Genomic DNA, 16,970 nt, shown 5'->3' on the forward strand with positions numbered 1-16,970 from the left:
ATTTTTAAACTAAGTATTGTTAACATTAGTTAATGTGCTGTCATAATATCTTAAGCAAAAATTCAGAAGTTGTCTAAAAGGTTTCATAACACCTGTCTTACAAAACGAATGCAATTAAATTACTTTCATTATTATCACTAATGTTGTCTGTGTATGAAGATAAATAATTAAAACTCTTATTATTTGGTTACTTGTGGGCAGGTAACATAGTAACTTTGATATATGGAGAATTTCCCGGTCATTTCAATTTAACAGGGGGTAATTAAGTGCACTTCCTCTATTGATTGATGTAGTTCCTTTTATCAAGACACTTAACACCCAACTGTACCAGAGTTGCCCTTTACTGACCCCACTCTCAGACTCCGAGTCTGTAAAGCAGATAAGACTCAGGATAACCAAATAAAAGCATTGTATCTGCGCAAACGAAGGTATGATTGTAGAAAGGGGGGTGTTATGGACTCAAATTCCAAACATTCCTTAAATTCCTGTTTTATTGCAGCTTAGACTTTTCCAAATCCAACGTTATAAGAATTAAAATGCGTTTCTGTACACACTAGAACTAATATACACTAGTACTAACAGCATTTGGCCATGTGTTTCGCAGAGACTCTGCAATCTCCAGCAATAAGACTCCTCACAACAGCTCCATCAACCACATCGAGACTGTCCTACAGCAGCTGGATGAGGCTCAGGCTCAGATGGAGGAACTCTTTCAGGAACGGAAGATCAAACTGGAGCTCTTCCTCCAGCTTAGGATCTTTGAGAGGGACGCCATTGACGTGAGTTTTCTTATTTGTGTTCTTTATAAGTTGGGAGTGGGGGAAAAGTGTGTTTAAAGGAAAAGTTCGCCCGAAATTGAAACTTCAAGTTTAAGAAAGCATGTAATGCAGGTCAACAATAAGGGTGACTTATTAAATTTTTAAAGAGCACCTATTGTCATCCGATTTCACGTTTTTAAATTTCCTTTGGTGTGTAAGTGTGTATTAGTACATGTTAATGATATGCAAAAGGTACAAACCCCAAAGTAAACGATGTCGCGAGTTATTGTCTCCAACGTAAATCTCTTTTCTTGGACTACAACAAACACACAGATTGTAGGCAACAGTTACTTCCTGGGATTGTTGATGTAGACAAGACCGACATTATCACAATTCCTCCCGCTTCGGACTTCAGGGTTCCCGCGGGGTCTTAAAAAGTCTTAAAAAGTCTAAAATTCAGAATGTTAAATTTAAGGCCTTAAAAAGTCTTAAAAACACCCAGATTTTTATCCCAGGTCTTAAATTTAATTTACCCAAGTCTTAAATTTCTTACCTCTTTTCATTCCCAAAAAGCGTTGTCGGCAGAAAATAAAATAGTAATTTAAAACGCTGAAGAACTAACTTAATGGCGGAGGCAGAAAGTGTATGATGGTGGTGGGTCTCTAAAAAGAAACGTTCCGCCCTTTGTCATACTCAACGCAAATCTAGCCATAAGCTATATTTCAGGTGTTGTGATCTGACTGTTTACTGTGGGTTTGGCGAGAAACAATCCTTAAACTTATAGCAAAAATCTTTTTCGGGGTAATTTATAAGCCCGTGGCTTACCTGAGCATTTGCCAGGTTCTGAAACATAGAGGACACAGAAGCGAACAAAAATCAATGCTGCTTTATTGAAAATCAACTTAAACAGTCGGGCCGTCGAGTCACGAGCCACCAACAGCGTGTCAACTTTAGTGTTACACAGTTTTATATTTTAGACTTTAATATTGCTCTCTGCTGCGATGCACTTGAACCTAACGCTTTTCCCTTCAGCTCTCCACAAACAGCAGCGATTGGCAGACGGAAAGCAAGAAAGTACCGTATTAAACCATATATTTCAAAAAAGTGCAATTGTCGTCTTTTAGGAACAATTCAAACTTTTTGATTGCGCAAATGCTTCAGGAGTTACGGTTAAATGAACAGCGGTAGATCAGAGCCCTTTCGCATAGGCAGGCTGCTGCATACGGCATCGCCTGGTTTATTTGAGTTAACTGAGCATTACATTCGCAAGTCATAAGCATATTACAACAATTAACGATTAACTAAGAATAATAATCAATTTTCTGAAATAAGACAGTCTTTATGACGTATACATCTTAGAAATGCGACCCTTCGGAGGCTACAGCCTTCGGATTGAGAAACGGTCTTAGTGGATAACGTTAGCAACACATATCAAACAGCCTTTTAATGGTAAATTTCATTTTCTTAATGCAGATTCATCCGTTATTGTGTAATTAGAGAGGCTATTAAACCTGATGGCGGTGTATATAGTGCATATTTATGCATAAAACGAATGGGTGGAGTGTTTTTTTGGCTCTGTAATTCTGTATTCAATTAAATGCAATACATTAATTTATTAATAACTTGTATTAATAAAATGCATATATGAATGCTTTTAGGGATTAATAATAATTGAAAGTGATCTTTTGTTCTTTGTATATTTATAAACAGGCACAAGATATATACACAGCACACAGTCAGTTGTACATTAAACATTATGGGGTGGTTTCCCGGGCAGGGATTAGCTTAAACCAGGACTAGGCCTTAGTTTAATTATGACATATAACTAGTTTTAATAAACATGCCTTACTAAAACTATTACTTGTGTGCATTTTGATGTATTTTAAGATATGTCAGTGCAAATTGTTTTCAAGTTTGGAAAGCTCTTAAAACTAGTCTAATCCCTGTCTGGGAAACCTCCCCTATAAGCTTACATACTACAGAGTGTGATGCATTTTAAAGCTTTAAAGTTGTATTAGGCAGTGTAAAACTAGGCACAAACCAGCAGCTGACCATACTAACTGATCTCATATTAGTGAATTTTATTTGTCAAAAAACATTGTTAATAGAATTTTATAAAAATACTACTTAAACATATTAGTGTGATGTATAAATATTGTAAATCAATGCATTTCTTGACTATTAATTAAGAAAAATCACAGCTCTTTGCCTCTAACTCAATGTATTTCAATGGCTCACTATGAGCCATTTTTGGGCTTCCATTGTCAGAATTCTCTTCCTAAAGGGCTATGGGTAAAATTTGTCGGCGCCAACACTCGCGGTCTAATAGAGTTAAGCATAATGTATTTCCATGTATTTTGATTATCTATTTTAAAACTGCGTTCATTTTATATTTTTCTATAACTGAATCAATAAAAATAGAACGTTTTAAGAATTTCTGAGATCATTTGAATGCTTCTAGTAATGTGTCGTGTTGGTCTTAAATTTGACTCATAATGGTCTTAAAAGGTCTTAAAAAGGTCTTAAATTTAACTTGCTGAAACCTGCAAGAACCCTGGACTTACAGCCTGTAAGTTAACTCCTGTTAGCAACCGAATCTTTTTAACATGGTTAGGAGCATTACGTTTCTGGCTGATGTCAGAGGTATTCAGGCCAATCACAACGTACAGGTTAGCTGGCCAATCAGAGCATTTAAAATCCATGTGTTTCAGGAAGAGAGTAAAATCTGGTGCTAAAAAAGGAACGGTATGTGGAAAATAATGTTTTTTTTTAAACCACGTGAACACATTGTATTATACCAAATACACAAAACAACATTGTTTTTTAGCAATGAAATAGATGCTCTTTAATACATTTTCAAAGAATAATATTCTAGTGCGGGCTGGAGCTGTCAAGCCCCAAAATGTCAAAATGAATAGCCACAAAAGGGATAGTTCACCCAAAAATCATTTTCACACCCTAATGTTGTCACCTGTATGAGTTTCTTTACTTTAAACATAAAAGAAGATATTTTGACAAATGATGGTAATCACCTAGTTGATGGTATCCATTAATCTCAACAGTAGGAAAATAATATGGAAGTCAATGGGTGCTATACAGGTTTAAAACACATGGTTCCCACGGGTCCTTGAAAATCTTGAAAGTTTGTGAATTTGGGGGAAAAAATTCAAGGCCCTGGGAAATTTTTGAAAATATACATACATGGATACAGGTCATTGAAAGTGCTTGAATCTATTTTATGCAAGAGGTTTTCTGGAAAAAAATCATATTATTCCCTGTGTAGCAAAGGATAATATAAAAAATTCTAGACTTTTAAAGCACACATGCTAAACTGTTTGCTTTAAATGCTTATATCTTCTGTTTGCGAATGTTGATTCATACCAAAATGCTATTTTGCATAGTTGTGTTTGACAACATGTGGGGTTACATATGTAACTGTTGTTCCCTGAGAAGGGAAAGAGACGCTGTGTCTCCCTTGTCATACTTCCTGCGTCCCTGTAATGCCGTCTTTGGCAATATTTCAGATAGCGATATACTTCCTGGCTCCCGCGTCACCCTGTCTTTGTCGTTAAGCCTCACCATTGGTTGAATTTGTTATACACATTCAGACGCACTTACCGCTGGAGGCGTCCCCAAAGTGTCATCGCAGTGACGCAGCGCAAGTTCCCTCGAAAGGGAACTGTAACAATGTGTCTTTAAAGGTAACACGATGTAACCTTGCTCTCACTTGAAATGTGTCCCCACATTTAGTCATTGAATTTGAGGGTATTGGACCTGGAAAGTTCTTGAAAGGTCCTTGAATTTGAAGTCAATTAAGGTGTGGGATCCCTGAAAACAACATGAGAGTGAGTAAATAATGCCAGAATTATTTTTGTTTTCGTGTGAACTATCCCTTTAAAATATAACTAAAATTTAGTTCATTTATGTTCAAACTGGCCATGTCACGATTGGTCACGTCAGATTGATATCATGATGTTAAACTTGGCATGTTGCATCTGATACAGTAGGCATATTTGCATGGATGCAGACAGTAAAGTTTGGGTAAACTATATTCCTTAAACTAATTGCTGAAATAGGAAATTTCGTCCTAGTTTAAGACTCCCTGATGTCTGGTATGATTAGCCAGCAATTAATAAACAGCATTTTTTGGATCTCTATGGACGAACTACTAAAATTGCTTATTCTCTCTTTCTCACACACAAACACACACAGACACATATTCAGTGAAACTACATCAGGGGTTAATACAATGTTGCACACTTTGTCCTGTGTGTGTGTACTCATTAGAAATCTGTGAATCTCAGACGGCTCTCTTATTTTTTACGCAGATCATCTCAGATCTGGACTCGTGGAATGAGGAGTTATCGCAGCAGATGAATGACTTTGACACCGAAGATCTGACGCTGGCTGAACAGAGACTGCAGCACCACGCTGACAAAGCCCTTACAATGAACAACCTCGCTTTCCACGTCATCCACCAGGGCCAGGAGCTTCTGCAGTATGTCAATGAGGTGCAGGCATCTGGTAAGCAGTTTGTGAACCTCAGACTTACAAAATTACAAACAAACCCATTAAATATTGTCCTACTTGAGTCAGACTTGAATAAAGTGAAATGCCTCGCACAGCGCAGTAATGCTAACGCTAATGAGAGAAGATCCAAGCTCAGGGTCATACAGCGGTCAGTGGCTTTATACACGCAATTGGTTATATAAGGTTATGTTGCCAGGGGGCAGTTCTGCATATGTGCACTGAATTCACAGATTTTATGGTTGAAAGGGTTTTTGGATCAGATCAGAGATATGCATGTTGGATTATAATCTTGCTTCTGCAGAATTTAAGCATATATTAACCCTTAAATACACCTCGTAACATATCTTAAAGCCAGACACACAGCCTTGCAAAGCATAGTTTATTTGATATGTGTACACAGATGTTCTCAACAAAAATGCAATGCATTACTCCAGGGATACATACTACATTTTCCTGTAGCCCTATGCACGACCTACGCGTACAAAGTATGCATGGTTACAAAAATCAGACAGTACAGTGCACGCCTACTATTTTGATGATGAAATTTGCAAAAGTTAAGGGTACGAGTCCTCGCAAATTTATAAAAATTGGACTTTAGTTCTGGTTTGGGGGGGAATCAGGCATTTTCTAACTTTTTATTGTGTTTATGGGGTACACTGTGAAATATGTTTATGCTTCGTTTAAAATAATAGCATTATTTTTCATATTGTATACCTTAATTCTGCACCGCTATTTACATTCTCATTAAAATGGTCTGTTTAGTTCCTGGATCTATGAAGCCAACCCAAGAAGATGCTTAGTTTTAGGCAATCTCTGTATTTTTTAAAGCAAGGAATTTTTTTAAGAAGTCTTTGGTACCCCTAGAGTACATATGTGAGGTTTTAGCTGAAAATACCACAGATAATTTATTATAGCATGTTAAAATTGGCACTTTGTAGTTGTGAGCAAAAATGTACCATTTTTGGGTTTCCCTTTAAATGAGCTGACCTCTGCACTAAATGGCAGTGCCATGGTTGGATAGTGCAGATTAAGGGGTGGTGTTATCCCCTTCTGACATCATAAGGGGAGCCAAATTTCAGTGACCTATTTTTTCACATGCTTGCAGAGAATGGTTTACCAAAACTAAGTTACTGGGTTGTTCTTTTACACATTTTTTAGATTGATAAAAGCACTGGGGACCCAATTATAGCACTTAAACATGGAAAAAGTCAGATTTTCATGATATGTCCCCTTTAAGAAGTGATTTCTGTACAAGCAAATATCTCCTGTTGCATTATACTTTTAGCATTGTAACTTTGCAAATGTTGTGTATGCTCAAACAGCAACGTTACACACTAACTGCAGTTAAAAAAGTGGATTCAGAATCAACTTCACCTTTAAGACGAGACTGCTTTCAGTATGATGTGTGATGTGTGAATCTCTTCCGTCTCTCTCTCTCTTTGGTTTATTAGGTGTTGAGCTGCTGTGTGACAGAGATGTGGACATGGCCACGCGGGTTCAGGATCTGCTGGAGTTCCTGCATGAGAAACAACAGGAACTGGATGTGGCTGCAGAGCAGCACCGCAGACACCTGGAGCAGTGTGTGCAGCTGCGCCACCTGCAGGCTGAAGTCAAACAGGTGTGACATAATCTATCTCTCTGTCTTTGGTCATCTGGACATTTTTTATTATTATTTAACTTGCAAATGCTTACCGTATGTCAGACACACATCACTGGATGTCTGTCTGTCTATCTAATCCCTGACCTGTCCCTGTGTGTGCTGCAGGTTTTGGGTTGGATCCGTAATGGTGAGTCAATGCTGAACGCAGGACTGATCACGGCCAGCTCGCTTCAAGAAGCCGAGCAGCTGCAAAGAGAGCACGAGCAGTTCCAGCATGCTATTGAGGTCAGTGCTGGGGTTTACATGCATCATCTGCCACCTGTTCACATAATTTTCAACTCTTTCACTATGTCCTAGCTCATTTCTTACAGACTCTCAGCACTTTCCTGGAAAACCTCAAACCACAATTTTTGTAAACATGCATTAGTGTCCCCGCATATACGCGCATGCACAGAAACAGAAAGCTACTTATAGCTTAGCATATTATTTGATGCATTAGTTTATTGCTTGTTTTTCTGCAGATTTAGAAAAAACTATCCATTGTATGTTTCAGTTTTATTTTTTTATTCAAGTTTGCTAGTTAATGTTTATTTTATTATTATTTATCTACTTAATACGGTTATCAGTCTTAAGCACTGACTGTGTGAGTGTGTCTCATCATGTGCTCCAACACAAAGTATTTTTTAATGAAGATCCGATCCAGGATAACCTCAGATCTTCTGTAGCGGGATCACTAATAACAACCTAAAGGAACAAAAGCTGCCTATCATTGCAGTCTTTTCATTTCCTTGCGCTGTCAGGTCACCAATCTCTGTTTTCTGTACTCTGTACCAAAGACTGCTGTGCTCTTCAAGATAAAGCCTATAAACTGCCTGCTGTGGATCAGTAATAGTCGACCATCAGTTCGCCCCTTCATCTTTAGCCATCTGACTCCTGTCTACCGTTCCTTTTTTTTCTCGGTCCATGCCTGTCTTTTAAGTTGTTTGTCTTCTCACATGCTTTAACTTTTCCTCTGCAGAAGACCCATCAGAGCGCCCTGCAGGTCCAGCAGAAAGCTGAGGCGATGCTCCAGGCCAATCATTACGACATGGACATGATTCGAGACTGCGCTGAGAACGTGGCCTCCCACTGGCAACAGCTCATGCTGAAGATGGAAGACCGGCTCAAATTGGTCAATGCGTCCGTGGCTTTCTACAAGACCTCTGAGCAGGTGGGGTAAAGAGTCACTGATGGGCTCAAATATAATAAGGTATTAAGGAAACATTTTAAGGGCCATCTTCTGTCTGTGCTGCAGGTGTGTAGTGTGCTGGAGAGTCTGGAGCAGGAATACAAGCGTGAGGAGGACTGGTGTGGAGGTGCAGACAAACTTGGACCCAACTGCGAAACCGACCATGTCACCCCCATGATCAGCAAACACCTGGAGCAGAAAGAGGCCTTCCTTAAGGTAACATATTATGTCCCCACTCATGGTCAGTCTTGATCTTCATGATCAACCACCATCAGTCCTAAATAAGTGTCATTGTTCTTCTGTTTTAGGCATGCACCTTAGCCAGACGAAACGCTGATGTTTTCCTGAAGTACATGCACAGGAACAGTGTCAGCATGCCGGGAATGTTGAGTCACGTAAAAGCACCTGAGCAGCAGGTCAAAAGTGAGTCACGGCCTACGGGGTCATCACAAGAGTGTTTTATGACACACGCCGAATCTAAACGATAACATGGCAATGATTCATGAATGTTATGTAAAGCACAGTGCAAAGTCATCTGGCAGATACTGCAAAACAAACCCATGCACCCTTACAAGTATTATTTGCAATAAATCATCTTATTACATGAAAATATAGGAACCACAAAGTGATATGAAACTAGCATGACTGCTGAAATTTTAACTGGCCAGTCAGAATCAAAGCATGGTCATTAACTGGAGACTCTTAGGAGACTCCAGTCTGTAAAGCACAACGCTACAGATGCTGCGTCTCTGCGTGTCGTCTCCTTATTTACCAATCTTCATTCTGCTGGCTCTCTGGAGATATGACTAAACACAGTCTGTCTGCCCTATAGGGGTTTGGTGTTGATCTCACATTCTGCGTTGCTTTTGAAACAGCTCTCTCGCCCCATCTAGTGTCGAGGAAGGACATTACAATGTAAATGAGTTTTAGCACCTGGCCCACTTTGGCCCACTTTAGCCCAGTTTAGACTGTGAATTGTGAATGCAGCCCTGTTCTGTACTGAGTGTGCTTTCAATGACTCAGAAAAAGAAAGTGTAAGTGGGTCAGGCCTCTGCACAAGAGATGACAGCTTACTGCAAAATTGAGACAAAAGTACTCTGCAGGGACACATCACTTTGAAAGATACATTTTCTTTTAAGTAAACGCACCAAAATTATTGATGACTTTTACTGCACTCATAGGCGTATGCAAATTACTGTCCAATAAAATTAGAATGACGTCACCCTGTAATTTAACTTACTGTATTTAGGACTAATAATAGCAAGTTGAAAATCATGGTTCAAAGCTGTAACATAAATTAAAAATTAATAAATTGTTTTCTTTTTAAGTTTTGTGCTTTTTAATATGTCTCACAAAGTGAGGTTTTAAAGGGGACAATTTAAGACTTTTTTTAAGATGTCAAATAATAATTTGATGTCCCCAGAGTACGTATGTCAAGTTCTAGCTCAAAATACCATATGGATAATTTATTATAGCATGTTAAAATTGCCACTTTGTAGGTGTGAGCAAAATTTTGACTTTTTTGGGGGTGTCCTTTTGAATGCAAATTAGCTGATCTCTTTACTAAATTGCAGTGCTGTGGTTGGATAATGCAGATTAAAGGGTGTTATTATCCCCTACTGACATCACAAGGGGAGCCAAATTTAAATTACCTATTTTTTCACATGCTTGCAGATAATTGTTTACCAAAACTCTGTTACTGGGTTGATCTTTTACACATTTTCTAGGTTGATAGAAGCACTGGGGACCCAATTATAACACTTAAACATGGAAAAGTCTGATTTCCGTGATATGTCCCCTTTTATAAAAAATACTCCAGAGGATAGAGAGTTGCCCAAAGTGATTTCATGATATCTTAACATTGGATAGTTATTTCTCTCTATATATATAATTTTTCCAAGCTTTTTTGTGTGGTCCTGTGTTTAAGATCTAAACTGGACTCAGCAAGGCTACAAGTTCACAATCAAAATTGTCCCTTGATTTAAAGGGGCCATGGCATGAAAATCTGACTTTTTCCATGTTTAAGTGCTATGATTGGGTCCCCAGCGCTTCTATCAACCTAGAAAATGTGAAAAAGATCAACCCAGTAACTTGGTTTTGGTAAACTATTCTCTACAAGGCAAGCACATGAAAAAAAGATTGTTGAAATTTGGCTCTCCTTATGATGTCATAAGGAGCTCTTATTATAATAATACCACCCCTTAATCTGCACGATCCAATCACAGCACTGCCATTTAGTGGAGAGAAAAAAGAGAGAGAGAGAAAATACTTCACAGCACAATTGAGTTTCAATTGCAACAAATCACCATCATTGGGGTCAGTTTTTGCACTTCATCAGCTCATTTGCATTTTGAAGGACACACCCAAAACGCCACATTTTTGCACACACCTACAAAGTGGCAATTTTAACATGCTATAATTAATTATTTATATGGCATTTTGAGCTAAAACTTCACTTATGTACTTCACTTTGGTGCAATGTGGGACATTTAGCGGCATCTAGTGGTAAGACTGTGAGTTGCAACCAACTGCTCGACTAGAGCTCATCCCTCCCTTTAGAAACACATAGTAAAGCTACGGTAGCCACCACAGGACAAACACCTCATCGCCTGAGCCAACTTAGTAACAAAATGCGATCTATTAAACAGTTTGTCTGTTTAGGGCTTCTGTAGAAACATGACGGCACGAAATGGTGACTTTCAAGGGTGTACATAGATAAAAACGGCTCATACTAAGATCTTTATACACCACTTATAATATAGTTATGTGTATTATATTGCGTTTCTGTCAAGAGATCCTTCTAAAAGTCACACATTGCACCTTGAAGTCCTTAGACGAGGATTCTCCAAAAAATTGTCCCTTAAATGGAGACATCAAAGAAACATTTATCAGCTCGATTCATCCTATTAAAAGTGCAAATGATGTGATTTAAACAAGTCATGTGTTTCTTTTATAATGTGTAGATATCCTGAATGAGTTGCTACAAAGGGAAAATCGTGTCTTGCACTTCTGGACCATGAGGAAGAGGAGGCTGGACCAGTGTCAGCAGTATGTGGTGTTTGAACGCAGTGCCAAACAGGTTTGAACTCTTTCTCCTCCTCCATCTGTTCTTTTGATCTTTCACCTGTCGGATTTTTCAGGTTTTCACAGCCCTAGGCAAAGTTCAGAGACAGATGCTCATGACTCACTGCTGTCTCTTTAATTAACCTGTACAGCAGAGACATTATCATTAAATCCTTTACCCTTTTTATCTTCTGTGCACGTGTGTGTCACTGCAAAGTTTTGGGATTGATGACTATGTCCTCTGATTTATTTCTGTGTTAAATAAAGTCAGTTCTATAATTGCAAATAAATAAATAAAAGCACCATTGACCATTGCTTAGAAATGGTTTGGTTGCAAATATTGCTCAAAATGTCTTCCTTTGTGTTCAGCAGAACACAAAGCTTTGTAGAAATATGAGGGTGTTGCAAATGATGACAGAATTTTAATTTTGGCGTGAACTATCCCAAGCTCTCAAAAGACTAGTAAACACAGTATGTAGCTGGCTTGAATGTACAGTACATAACATGCATGATTTTTATTAAATCCATTACTTAAAAGTTTCCTTTTGTTTGTTCAGGCCTTGGAGTGGATTCACGACACCGGTGAGTTTTATTTGTCCACCCACACCTCCACCGGCTCCAGCATCCACCATACGCAGGAGCTTCTGAAGGAACACGAGGACTTCCACATCACAGCCAAGGTATGAAAAATGACAAACACCTGAAGGCAACGTCACCTCTGCAGTCATCTGAAGTTCACTCTCTCTCCCTGTCTTCTCAGCAAACCAAAGAGCGAGTGAAACTATTGATACAGTTGGCGGATGGCTTCTGCGATAAGGGCCACGCCCACGCCGCTGAGATCAAGAAATGGGTGACTGCCGTGGACAAACGCTATCGTGACTTCTCCCTTCGCATGGACAAGTACCGCACCTCTCTGGAGAAAGCCCTCGGGATCTCTTCCGACTCGAACAAAGCTGTGCGTTTTCCTCTTCTCGTAATAGCCTGATATGCTTTGGGTCTTGACATCATCAGCATTTCTAATTAACGCAGCCTGGATTAGTGCCATAATCCGGACAAGTAGCTTGCATTTTTGCCAGCCATTAAATAACAGGCTGTCAGCAGATGATGTCAGACTCTTTAAGCTTCATTGCTTTTCTTTACAAGCACACTTTTCCAATAAAGGTCCATATTCAAGTTAAGCCAGCCAAAATGATTGCCCTGAGGTCTTCTGTGTTTTGAAACAAAGTGGTTTGATCTGTTCACAGAGTAAAGATCTGCAGTTGGACATCATCCCAGCCAGTGCACCAGGTTCAGAGGTCAAACTGAGAGATGCTGCCCATGAGCTTAATGAAGAGAAGCGCAAGTCTGCTCGCAGGAAGGAGTATGTCTTTGTGTTACTTATTGTTTTCTTTTGTTACGGCACATTTATGAAACTCTTGAAACTCTAACTTTAGGGGAGCTAACATTCAGATTTGTTTGTGTCTGTGTAGCTTTATCATGGCTGAGCTGATTCAGACAGAAAAGGCTTATGTGCGAGACCTGAGGGAGTGCATGGACGTGAGTGGATTTTCACACTTCCTGTCCATTAGCAACACATATCAATTGATGCAAACGATGGAAGCCACGGCAGTGATGCGTCTTAAAATAAATGTGTGAATCTTTCGTCTCTTTGTTCATCCAGACGTATCTGTGGGAGATGACCAGTGGTGTGGAGGAGATCCCACCAGGGATCGTCAACAAAGAGCATATCATTTTTGGTAACATGCAGGACCTCTTTGAGTTCCACCACAAGTAAGTTCACTTTTATTTTTACATAAAAAAAACAGTAGGTGATCTGGTATGAAGTCGTTTAATCATATATTTATTTTTTTCAGTATATTCCTCAAAGAACTGGAGAAGTACGAACAGCTTCCAGAAGATGTGGGTCACTGTTTTGTGACTTGGGTAAGTTGATGTGTTTGTATATTATGATTGCATCTGTTTCTTTTAGTTTTGGGTCATCATTATAATGCCGTTTCTTCATTTTTCTGTAGGCTGATAAGTTCCAGATGTATGTGAACTACTGTAAGAACAAACCAGACTCCACTCAGCTTATACTGGAGCACGCTGGCGGCTACTTTGATGTGAGTTATTTTTGTTATGATGCATGTATTTGGTTTTCATATATGACGAATAATTTAGATTTAATACATGTCTGTGTTTTTACATTTGTCTATGGCATTTTCTTAGACCATGCCATATATTTTTATGCTGCATATTAATAAATACCAGTGGAGGCAGTAATGTACTGTAGCTAGCTATACACCCCTTTGCCAAAAATACTATTTCAATAGTTGCATGACTTGATACATATGATAAACAAATCATTTTACATTTTGGGACATTGCAGGTGCTTATCTTTCTGTGTTTTTGAAGCTTTGATTGTGTTAACAATGCGCAATATAACATGTTTTCATGTTTCATGTGTAAAAAAAATTCAGTATTTTTCACACATTTACTTATCTGTATAGCGCTGTTTTCACTGTCCTCAAAACGGTCTGATGTTTTCCTTGTTCTATGAAGTCCCTCCTTCAGAAATACGTATGGAGTTCTGATTGTGTAGTTTGTTTAGTGTGTTGTGATTCGATAGCAGCTTAGCTTGCCGTTAGCTTAGCTGGCTACTGACATATTCCTGTGGGGGGAGTTTAGTCAAAAAACTGTTTTAGTGACGTCATTAAAGCAGGAAGTACAGGGCTGCAGTCCAAACTGGCCATTCGCTGTAGGCTTTGAAAGGTGAATTCTGTTAAAGAAAATATATCGCCTGGCAGTGAACTTTGAGCTTTATCATTTTACAGGTATTATTTATGCTATTATAGCAACATTACACACTAACTAGAGTTTAAAAAATGGGATCAGAAAGAATGTGACCTTTAAAAAGCATTGCACAGTGAGTTGGACACAAACTGTGAAACTTGATTATTAATGTTTAGTTTTTTTTTTTTTGCTATTACAGGAGATCCAGCAAAGGCATCGCCTGGCCAACTCCATCTCCTCATACCTCATCAAACCTGTGCAGAGAATAACCAAGTACCAGCTGCTTCTCAAGGTAAACACATCTCCTGAAAGCAGACTTGATCTTTGAGAAAGTTGTGGCAAGTAGATTTTTACTGTAACAAGATGCGTTTGTGTTTGTAGGAGCTCCTTACATGTTGTGAGGAAGGCAAAGGTGAAATCAAAGACGGTCTTGAGGTCATGCTCAGCGTTCCCAAAAGAGCCAATGACGCAATGCACTTGAGCATGCTGGAAGGTGCGTGAACACAGACACGTATGCACAAATACAAATAAATGGTAAAAAGGTTTCTGATCAGAAAAATGTCTGTAGGGTTTGATGAGAACATCGAGTCCCAGGGAGAACTGATCCTGCAGGAGGCCTTCCAAGTGTGGGATCCCAAGACCCTGATCCGTAAGGGACGAGAACGTCACCTCTTCCTCTTTGAGATGTCACTTATCTTCAGCAAAGAGGTTAAAGACTCTAATGGCAGGAGCAAGTACATCTACAAGAGCAAACTGTTGGTAAGTACAAAGTGAAGTTGCAGTTCAAAGCACTAAGGTTTATAGTTTAATGGATCTGAATGAGTTGCATGTTTCATTCTGTCCAATTGCAGACCTCGGAGTTGGGTGTTACTGAGCATGTGGAAGGAGATCCATGTAAATTTGCCCTCTGGGTAGGTCGGACCCCGACCTCAGACAACAAGATTGTCCTTAAGGTAAAAGTCCATTTGTCTCTCTCTTTCTCTCTCACTCTCCCCCTCTCTCAAAGCATGCCATTGTTTCACTTTAGCTTCCTACTTTGCATTTGTCTCTTGCATTTTAACATGATATAAGTAGAACTTTTGTAATTGAAATCTATTTGTTCAGTGTAAATGCTGACATTATTTTTATTTATTCTTTGGATGCAGATATCAGTATAAAAATTCTGCAATGATCATTTGTTTCATTTAGTTATCTCGTAAATCCGCAATAACGCTTCATTATATTATAGCGCTCTTCCACCACTTATAAAACACGGAAATATCCCCCTAGGCCTAGGGCAAAAAGCTGTATGTAAGTTCTTCTTCGATATCTATCAAAAGTCCTTTACAAATATTGAATTATCTCAGCTTTTTGCTCAAACTACCCATATTTTGAGAGGTGATAAAAGATAACTAATGAAGGTAGGATGAAACGTTTTATTTTTTGTTTTGTTTTTTAAAGCAGAGGGTCTGTTCTTTCATTTGATATATTGTATGTTTATATATTTTAAGAAGAAAAATGTTTGGAAGGAATTAAACTTTTGTGAAAATCATAAAAAATGCTGGAGGGGAAAGAGTTAATACAGATGTTTAAGTTATATTTCAAGTCTATGGCAGAGTGTCATAGAAAATTATTAACTCTTTCCCCATCAGCGTTTAAAAAAAAAGTTGCCAGCCAGCGCCAGCATTTTTATGATTTTCAAAAAAGTTTGATGCCTTGCAGAAAATGTTTTTCTCTAAATATATAAACATACAATATATCAAATGAAAGAACAGACCCTCTGCTTTCAAACAAAAAAAGCAAAAAGCTGAGAATGACATATTTGTGAAGGACTTTTGATAGAGATCAGATTCAGAGCGATGATCCAAACCTACATGGATTTTGAACTGTTTGCCCTAAGGGAATACTTCCGGGGTTTTATAAGTTGGGTAATAGCCGAATTATGGATTGCCTGAAAAACTCGTCATTGGCGTTTTCTCTTAATTGACGAGTTAACTCGTCAATGGCAGGGAAAGAGTTAAGACTCGTTCCTCACTTTGAGAAGCACAAGCCAAAATATACTTGCATTTAAAATGGAAGTGTACACTCACCTAAATGATTATTAGGAACACCTGTTCAATTTCTCATTAATGCAATGGTGTAAGATGGGGATGTTTTCTTGGCACACTTTAGGCCCCTTAGTGCCAATTGGGCATCGTTTAAATGCCATAACCTACCTGAGCATTGTTTCTGACCATGTCCATCCCTTTATGACCACCATGTACCCATCCTCTGATGGCTACTTCCTGCAGGATAATGCACCATGTTACAAAGCTCAAATTATTTCAAATTGGTTTCTAGAACATGACAATGAGTTCACTGTACTAAAATGGCCCCCACAGTCACCAGATCTCAACTCAATTGAACATCTATGGGATGTGGTGGAACGGAAGCTTCGTGCCCTATATGTGCATCCCACAAATCTCCATCAACTGCAAGATGCTATCCTATCAATATGGGCCAACATTTCTAAAGAATGCTTTCAGCACCTTGTTGAATCAATGCCACGTAGAATTAAAGAATTTCGCAGTTCTGAAGGCAAAATGGGGTCAAACACAGTATTAGTATGGTGTTCCTAATAATCCTTTAGGTGAGTGTATTTAACCTGGAATATTGCTTGAAAATAGAGGATCCCTGATTGTTCCTAAATAGACCCCTAAAAATAAGCAACTGCATGAAGAATCTGTCCTGCTGGTGGCTTATGTGTATTGCAGATGGCTTCTGTCTCACAGTAATTGTTATTTGACTGCATGCTGCTAAAACTCAGTTGTAAAACTACTCTTCATTGAAGACGTATGTGGCTGTAAAGTGAATAGTTACAGTATTAACTGTGTTTATGTACATTATGTTGTTTACATTATATGAGCCAAACAAACATTTAAAACTATTCAGTTGTGTAATATCAAATATTTCAAATATTCCATTTAGGGACGGTTTCCCAGACAGGGTTTATCCAAGTCTTAGACTAAAATGCCTAAAAAATAAACACCTTGTACTGACA

The 16,970-nt window shown here is 38.6% G+C and overlaps 1 protein-coding gene across 7 annotated transcripts in view; it reads left to right on the forward strand.

Moving 5' to 3' along the window:
* Positions 1 to 16,970, forward strand: part of trioa (trio Rho guanine nucleotide exchange factor a) — a 108,271-nt gene that overhangs the window by 71,934 nt on the left and 19,367 nt on the right. For all 7 annotated transcript variants that reach the window (XM_065291536.2, XM_065291513.2, XM_065291543.2 and 4 more), the window contains 19 exons: positions 605 to 779; positions 5,087 to 5,282; positions 6,740 to 6,906; positions 7,054 to 7,173; positions 7,907 to 8,098; positions 8,183 to 8,332; positions 8,425 to 8,539; positions 11,080 to 11,195; positions 11,737 to 11,859; positions 11,940 to 12,134; positions 12,424 to 12,539; positions 12,649 to 12,715; positions 12,840 to 12,949; positions 13,033 to 13,102; positions 13,192 to 13,281; positions 14,151 to 14,243; positions 14,333 to 14,444; positions 14,520 to 14,710; positions 14,803 to 14,904. In XM_065291536.2, coding sequence (XP_065147608.1) covers positions 605 to 779; positions 5,087 to 5,282; positions 6,740 to 6,906; positions 7,054 to 7,173; positions 7,907 to 8,098; positions 8,183 to 8,332; positions 8,425 to 8,539; positions 11,080 to 11,195; positions 11,737 to 11,859; positions 11,940 to 12,134; positions 12,424 to 12,539; positions 12,649 to 12,715; positions 12,840 to 12,949; positions 13,033 to 13,102; positions 13,192 to 13,281; positions 14,151 to 14,243; positions 14,333 to 14,444; positions 14,520 to 14,710; positions 14,803 to 14,904 — 2,500 coding nt within the window. The remainder of the gene's footprint in view (positions 1 to 604; positions 780 to 5,086; positions 5,283 to 6,739; positions 6,907 to 7,053; positions 7,174 to 7,906; positions 8,099 to 8,182; positions 8,333 to 8,424; positions 8,540 to 11,079; positions 11,196 to 11,736; positions 11,860 to 11,939; positions 12,135 to 12,423; positions 12,540 to 12,648; positions 12,716 to 12,839; positions 12,950 to 13,032; positions 13,103 to 13,191; positions 13,282 to 14,150; positions 14,244 to 14,332; positions 14,445 to 14,519; positions 14,711 to 14,802; positions 14,905 to 16,970) is intronic.

Source organism: Paramisgurnus dabryanus, chromosome 19 (genome assembly GCF_030506205.2).
Source record: "Paramisgurnus dabryanus chromosome 19, PD_genome_1.1, whole genome shotgun sequence".
NCBI classification, from domain to species: domain Eukaryota; kingdom Metazoa; phylum Chordata; class Actinopteri; order Cypriniformes; family Cobitidae; genus Paramisgurnus; species Paramisgurnus dabryanus.